Here is a 7,705-nt window from a genome sequence, read left to right as displayed (position 1 = left end):
TCCCCGCGGAGATTCAGGCGCTAGCAGAATCTCAGCTTCTTCCTCGTGGTCCAGGGCCAGCACGCCTTCTTTTCCTCTGCTGCTTGAAGGGTTCAGTTTCCATTTCCAGTTGAAAACTTGAGCAGCCTTGCTGCGTAAAGTCACTGCTTGTGGGAACTGGAGGTGACAATCCATACCCTTGCTTTCTCCAATGTTGAGAGGCTGTCTGTGGGTGGTAGAGATAGCGTGATGGTTATCCCAATAGACTCTCATATTGGAGACTCCGGAGTCCCAATTCAACCCCCCACACCACCATAGTGCTAGAAAGAGGAGGAGGGGAGGAGAAGAGGAGGACAAAGGAGGGGCAGAAGCAGCAGCTACCTGCATCCTCAGCTCAGCCCCTGGTGCGGCTCGGTTCTGCGCCTTGCACCGAGGCGGCAAGTGGGGGCGCGGACACCACAGAGAGGCTCCTGTACCATCTCGGGCACAGGAGCAGGTTCACAGCAGCAGGAGCTCTGCTGAGGGGCAGAGACAGTCCTCAGGGCGCAGCAGCAGCAGGTCACAGCAGCAGGAGCTGAGGGCAGAGACAGTCATCAGGACGCAGCAGCAGCAGGTCACAGCAGCAGGAGCTGAGGGCAGAGACAGTCATCAGGGCGCAGCAGCAGCAGGTCACAGCAGCAGGAGCTCTGCTGAGGGGCAGAGACAGTCATCAGGGCGCAGCAGCAGCAGGTCACAGCAGCAGGAGCTGAGGGCAGAGACAGTCATCAGGGCGCAGCAGCAGCAGGACACAGCAGCAGGAGCTGAGGGGCAGAGACAGTCATCAGGGCGCAGCAGCAGCAGGACACAGCAGCAGGAGCTCTGCTGAGGGCAGAGACAGTCATCAGGGCGCAGCAGCAGCAGGTCACAGCAGCAGGAGCTCTGCTGAGGGCAGAGACAGTCATCAGGACGCAGCAGCAGCAGGTCACAGCAGCAGGAGCTCTGCTGAGGGGCAGAGACAGTCATCAGGATGCAGCAGCAGCAGGTCACAGCAGCAGGAGCTCTGCTGAGGGCAGAGACAGTTATCAGGACGCAGCAGCAGCAGGTCACAGCAGCAGGAGCTGAGGGCAGAGACAGTCATCAGGATGCAGCAGCAGCAGGTCACAGCAGCAAGAGCTCTGCTGACGGGCAGAGACAGTCATCAGGACACAGCAGCAGCAGGTCACAGCAGCAGGAGCTCTGCTGAGGGCAGAGACAGTCATCAGGACGCAGCAGCAGCAGGTCACAGCAGCAGGAGCTCTGCTGAAGGCAGAGACAGTCATCAGGGCGCAGCAGCAGCAGGTCACAGCAGCAGGAGCTCTGCTGAGGGCAGAGACAGTCATCAGGACGCAGCAGCAGCAGGTCACAGCAGCAGGAGCTCTGCTGAGGGGCAGAGACAGTTATCAGGGCGCAGCAGCAGCAGGTCACAGCAGCAGGAGCTGAGGGGCAGAGACAGTCATCAGGATGCAGCAGCAGCAGGTCACAGCAGCAGGAGCTCTGCTGAGGGCAGAGACAGTCATCAGGGCGCAGCCCAGAAGCAAGGCATTGCAATTCTGAGAGTTCAGCTGGCAGGGAGACAGAAATCAGCTTTACTAGGTGAACAAACTCACTTTTCTAGCAGAAAGTCCTGTAAAGTTGAGTCAGAGAAATGCTGTCTTTGGCTTTTCGTTTTGGTATCTGCAAGTTGCACACAGTAACAATCAAAGTTTATTTTTCCTGTTGGCCATTTTTTTTCTTTTCCTTTCCTTTTTGTTTTTATCTGACAGGATGCAGAGAAATCCAGGGTGGATGGGGAGCCACAGCGGGGCTGCGGTGCGGGTCACCCGGGGCTGCGGGGCGGGTCAGTGCCGCGTGTGTGGTGGGTGCGGTGTCCCCCGCGGCCTGGCCCCGCCTCTGGTCCTGGTCCGGAAAGAAGGGTTGCGGCCCGCCTCTTCCCGGAGCCCCACTGCCAGCCTGCCACCACCCTTCAACCTGAGCCGCGTGAGTCGCGGGGCGCCTGGGGCGCCTGGGGAGACTGGGGGGCGCCCGGGCAGAGTGGGGGTCGCACAGGGAGAGTGGGGCGCCTGGGGAGAGTGGGGGGGCGCTCAGGGAGAGTGGGGGGGCGCCTGGGGAGAGTGGGGGTGCCTGGGGAGAGTGGGGGGCGCCTGGGGAGAGTGGGGGGGCGCCTGGGGAGAGAGGGGGGCGCCTGGGGAGAGTGGGGGGTGCCTGGGGAGAGTGGGGGGCGCCTGGGGAGAGTGGGGGGGCGCCTGGGGAGAGTGGGGGGCGCCTGGGGAGAGTGGGGGGCGCCTGGGGAGAGTGGGGGGTGCCTGGGGAGAGTGGGGGGGCGCCTGGGGAGAGTGGGGGGCGCCTGGGAGAGTGGGGGGCGCCTGGGGAGAGTGGGGGGTGCCCGGGCAGAGTGGGGGTCGCACGGGGAGAGTGGGGTCGCCTGGGGATAGTGGGGGGGCGCTCGGGGAGAGTGGGGGGGGCGCCTGGGGAGAGTGGGGGGTGCCTGTGGAGAGTGGGGGGGCTCCTGGGGAGAGTGGGGGGCGCCTGGGGAGAGTGGGGGGTGCCTGTGGAGAGTGGGGGGGCTCCTGGGGAGAGTGGGGGGCGCCTGGGGAGAGTGGGGGTGCCTGGGGAGAGTGGGGGGCGCCTGGGGAGAGTGGGGGGCGCCTGGGGAGAGTGGGGGGCGCCTGGGGAGAGTGGGGGGTGCCCGGGCAGAGTGGGGGTCGCACAGGGAGAGTGGGGTCGCCTGGGGATAGTGGGGGGGGCGCTCGGGGAGAGTGGGGGGGGCGCCTGGGGAGAGTGGGGGGCGCCTGGGGAGAGTGAGGGGCGCCTGGGGAGAGTGGGGGGCGCCTGGGGAGAGTGGGGGGGCCCCTGGGGAGAGTGGGGGGCGCCTGGGGAGAGTGGGGGGTGCCTGGGGAGAGTGGGGGGCGCCTGGGGAGAGTGGGGGTTGCCTGGGGAGAGTGGGGGGCGCCTGGGGAGAGTGGGGGGCGCCTGGGGAGATTGGGGGCGCCTGGGGAGAGTGGGGGGTGCCTGGGGAGAGTGGGGGGCGCCTGGGGAGAGTGGGGGTTGCCTGGGGAGAGTGGGGGGCGCCTGGGGAGAGTGGGGGGCGCCTGGGGAGAGTGGGGGGGCGCCTGGGGAGAGTGGGGGGTGCCTGGGGAGAGTGGGGGGCGCCTGGGGAGAGTGGGGGGCGCCTGGGGAGAGTGGGGGGCGCCTGGGGAGAGTGGGGGGCGCCTGGGGAGAGTGGGGGCGCCTGGGGAGAGTGGGGGGTGCCTGGGGAGATTGGGGGGGCGCCTGGGGAGAGTGGGGGTTGCCTGGGGAGAGTGGGGGGCGCCTGGGGAGAGTGGGGGGCGCCTGGGGAGAGTGGGGGGCGCCTGGGGAGAGTGGGGGGCGCCTGGGGAGAGTGGGGGGCTCCTGGGGAGAGTGGGGGCGCCTGGGGAGAGTGGGGGCGCCTGGGGAGAGTGGGGGGTGCCTGGGGAGATTGGGGGCGCCTGGGGAGAGTGGGGGTTGCCTGGGGAGAGTGGGGGGCGCCTGGGGAGAGTGGGGGGCGCCTGGGGAGAGTGGGGGGCGTCTGGGGAGAGTGGGGGGCGCCCGGGCAGAGTGGGGGGGCACACGGGGAGAGTGGGGTCGCCTGGGTATAGTGGGGGGCGCTCGGGGAGAGTAGGGAGCCCTCGGGGACAGTGGGGGCGCCTGGGGAGAGTGGGGGGCACTCGGGGAGAGTGGGGGGCTCCTGGGGAGAGTGGGGGGCACTCGGGGAGAGTGGGGGGCCCTCGGGGAGAGTGGGGGGAGCTAGGGGTGCGGGGGTGCCCTCAGGTTGAGATGGTGGCGCTCGGGGTGCAGGGGGCCCTCAGGGTGGGCGTGCTGGGGGCGTGGGGGCGGGTGGGCCTATGAGTCTGGTACCCTGTGCGGAGCAGGGCTCCAGTGAAGCTGCCCTGAATGTCCGGAGCAGCAGGCAGAGACACCCGCGGGTCCAAGAGGCTTGCAGAGAAGCTGAGGGCAGGGGTCCCTCACTGGCTCCCTACTCACCCGCCCTGCTCCAGGTGTGTGGGGGTCCGCTGCTCCAGGTGTGTGATGGTCCCCTGCTCCAGGTGTGTGGGGGTCCCCTGCTCCAGGTGTGTGATGGTCCCCTGCTCCAGGTGTGTGGGGTCCCCTGTTCCAGGTGTGTGGGGTCCCCTGCTCCGGTGTGTGGGGTCCCCTGCTCCAGGTGTGTGGGGTCCCCTGCTCCAGGTGTGTGAGAGTCCCCTGCTCCAGGTGTGTGGGGTCCCCTGCTCCAGGTGTGTGGGGTCCCCTGCTCCAGGTATGTGAGAGTCCCCTGCTCCAGATGTGTGGGATCCCCTGCTCCAGGTGTGTGGGGTCCCCTGCTCCAGGTATGTGAGAGTCCCCTGCTCCAGGTGTGTGGGATCCCTGCTCCAGGTGTGTGGGGTCCCCTGTTCCAGGTGTGTGGGGTCCCCTGCTCCAGGTGTGTGAGGGTCTCCTGCTCCAGGTGTGTGAGGGTCCCCTGCTCCAGGTGTGTGAGGGTCCCCTGATCCAGGTGTGTGAGGGTCCCCTGCTCCAGGTGTGTGGGGTCCCCTGCTCCAGGTGTGTGAGTCCCCTGATCCAGGTGTGTGAGGGTCCCCCTGCTCCAGGTGTGTGGGATCCCCTGCTCCAGGTGTGTGGGGTCCCCTGTTCCAGGTGTGTGGGGTCCCCTGCTCCAGGTGTGTGGGGTCCCCTGCTCCAGGTGTGTGAGGGTCTCCTGCTCCAGGTGTGTGAGGGTCCCCTGCTCCAGGTGTGTGAGATTCCCCTGCTCCAGGTGTGTGAGAGTCCCCTGCTCCAGGTGTGTGGGGTCCCCTGCTCCAGGTGTGTGGGGTCTCCTGCTCCAGGTGTGTGAGGGTCCCCTGCTCCAGGTGTGTGAGAGTCCCCTGCTCCAGATGTGTGGGGTCCCCTACTCCAGGTGTGTGAGGTCCCCTGCTCCAGGTGTGTGGGGTCCCCTGCTCCAGGTGTGTGGGGTCCCCTGCTCCAGGTGTGTGTGAGTCTCCTGCTCCAGGTGTGTGGGGTCCCCTGCTCCAGGTGTGTGGGGTCCCCTGCTCCAGGTGTGTGAGAGTCTCCTGCTCCAGGTGTGTGGGGTCCCCTGCTCCAGGTGTGTGAGGGTCCCCTGCTCCAGGTGTGTGGGGTCCCTTGATCCAGGTGTGTGAGAGTCCCCTGCTCCAGGTGTGTTAGGGTCCCCTGCTCCAGGTGTGTGAGGGTCCCCTGCTCCAGCTGTGTGGGGTCCCCTGCTCCAGGTGTGTGGGGTCCCCTGCTCCAGGTGTGTGGGGTTCCCTGCTCCAGGTGTGTGAGATTCCCTGCTTCAGGTGTGTGGGGTCCCCTGCGCCAGGTGTGTGAAATTCCCCTGCTCCAGGTGTGTGGCGTCCCCTGCTCCAGGTGTGTGAGAGTCCCCTGCTCCAGATGTGTGGGGTCCCCTACTCCAGGTTGTGAGGGTCCCCTGCTCCAGGTGTGTGGGGTCCCCTGCTCCAGGTGTGTGAGGGTCCCCTGCTCCAGGTGTGTGAGAGTCCCCTGCTCCAGGTGTGTGGGGTCCCCTGCTCCAGGTGTGTGAGTCCCCTGCTCCAGATGTGTGGGGTCCCCTACTCCAGGTTGTGAGGGTCCCCTGCTCCAGGTGTGTGGGGTCCCCTGCTCCAGGTGTGTGAGGGTCCCCTGCTCCAGGTGTGTGAGAGTCCCCTGCTCCAGGTGTGTGAGAGTCCCCTGCTCCAGGTGTGTGAGAGTCCCCTGCTCCAGGTGTGTGGGATCCCTGCTCCAGGTGTGTGGGGTCCCCTCTCCAGGTGTGTGAGTCTCCTGCTCCAGGTGTCAGGGTCTCCTGCTCCTCGTGTGTGGGGTCCCCTGCTCCTGGTGTGTGGGGTCCCCTGCTCCAGGTGTGTGAGAGTCCCCTGCTCCAGGTGTGTGAGAGTCCTCTGCTCCAGGTGTGTGGGATCCCCTGCTCCAGGTGTGTGGGGTCCCCTCTCCAGGTGTGTGAGTCTCCTGCTCCAGGTGTGTGGGGTCCCCTGCTCCAGGTGTGTGGGGTCCCCTGCTCCAGGTGTGTCAGGGTTCTCGCTGAGTGGTCAGAACAGGAAACCAGAAGCCGAGCAGACAGTGACCATGACAGCCCAGAGAGGGATAGCAGGGGCCTCGGGTGGCTGCTCGCAGACCTGCAGGTTGAGACTGTGTGGTGCTGTGAACAGGGCTGGGGACAGGACTGGGGACAGGGCTGAGGACAGGGCTGAGGACAGGGGTGAGGACAGGGCTGGGGACAGGGGTGAGGACAGGGCTGGGGACAGGGGTGAGGACAGGGCTGGGGACAGGGCTGGGGACAGGGCTGAGGACAGCGGTGAGGACAGGGTTGGGGACAGGGGTGAGGACAGGGCTGGGGACAGTGGTGAGGACAGGGCTGGGGACAGGGGTGAGGACAGGGCTGGGGACCGGGGTGAGGACAGGGCTGAGGACAGGGGTGAGGACAGGGCTAAGGACAGGGGTGAGGACAGGGTTGGGGACAGGGGTGAAGACAGGGCTGGGGACAGGGTGAGGACAGGGCTGGGGACAGGGGTGAGGACAGGGCTGGGGACAGGGGTGAGGGACAGGGCTGGGGACAGGGCTGGGGACAGGGGTGAGGACAGGGCTGGGGACAGGGCTGAGGACAGGGGTGAGGACAGGGTTGGGGACAGGGGTGAAGACAGGGCTGGGGACAGGGGTGAGGACAGGGCTGAGGACAGGGCTGAGGACAGGGGTGAGGCTAAGGGTCGAGGACAGGGCTGAGGACAGGGGTGAGGATAGGGTGAGGACAGGGCTGAGGACAGGGCTGAGGACAGGGGTGAGGATAGGGTGGAGGACAGGGCTGAGGACAGGGCTGGGGACAGAGCTGGGGACAGGGCTGAGGACAGGGTGGAGGACAGGGCTGAGGACAGGGCTGGGGACAGTTCTGGGGACAGTGTTGGGGACAGGACTGGGGACAGGGGTGATGACAGGGCTGGGGACAGGTTGGGGGAATGGGCTGGGGACAGTGCTGGGGACAGTGCAGGGGACAGGGCTGGGGACAGGGCTGGGGACAGTGCTGAGGACACGGCTGAAAGTCAGGGTAGGAGACAGGGCAGGAGACCGATCTGCGGACTGGGCTGGGGAAAGGTCCGGGATCAGAACTGGGGACAGGGCTGGGGACAGTGCAGGGGACAGGGCAGTGGGCAGGGCTGAGGACAGAGTGGCTATTAAGCTGGGGTCTGGCTGGGGACTTGGTGACTTGTTGGTGACCAGGTGTGACACTGCAAGGAGTTAGAGAGAGACAGTACTTGCCAGCAGAGGTGTCTGAGTAGCTTGCTGAGGAATATTCTAGGTTTGGGGAGGCATTGTGAGAAAGACAAAACAAACTAGGAATGCCAGTTACTATGCCCCGTCCACACCCTCCACTCTGTTCCAGGAAATGTCTCCATGCTGATCTTGAGTTCACATCTGGGGAAGCCAGTGGGCCTGTGGGATGTGCAGGGCTGGGTTTTCTGCTCTAAGAACAGATTTGCCACAGGCGGGAAGTTGTCCTGTTTTCTGAAGCGCCTGTTTGAGATCTAGCACATCCAGGAAACACCGTCTGCCACAGATTTGTCAGTGGGGTGGGGGCCAGGCGGTAGCACAGCGGGTTAAGCACACGTGGCGCAAGGCACAATGACCGGTGAGGATCCAGGTTCGAGCCCCCGGCTCCCCACCTACAGGGAAGTCGCTTCACAGGCGGTGAAGCAGATCT

General features: G+C 66.0%; 1 protein-coding gene across 1 annotated transcript in view; it reads right to left on the bottom strand.

The window, feature by feature from the left end:
• Positions 1-477: 477 nt before the first annotated feature.
• The window catches only part of LOC132539838 (keratin-associated protein 10-4-like), a 9,642-nt gene continuing 2,414 nt past the window's right edge, over positions 478-7,705 (bottom strand). Inside the window, exons 2-4 of the mRNA XM_060195763.1 lie at positions 1,121-1,491; positions 653-1,018; positions 478-553 (exon numbers count right to left, since the gene is read on the bottom strand). Coding sequence (XP_060051746.1) covers positions 478-553; positions 653-1,018; positions 1,121-1,491 — 813 coding nt within the window. The remainder of the gene's footprint in view (positions 554-652; positions 1,019-1,120; positions 1,492-7,705) is intronic.

Source organism: Erinaceus europaeus, chromosome 8 (genome assembly GCF_950295315.1).
Source record: "Erinaceus europaeus chromosome 8, mEriEur2.1, whole genome shotgun sequence".
Lineage (NCBI taxonomy): Eukaryota > Metazoa > Chordata > Mammalia > Eulipotyphla > Erinaceidae > Erinaceus > Erinaceus europaeus.
Note: the sequence above shows the minus strand (reverse complement) of the source record. Positions and strands in the feature narration are given on the sequence as shown.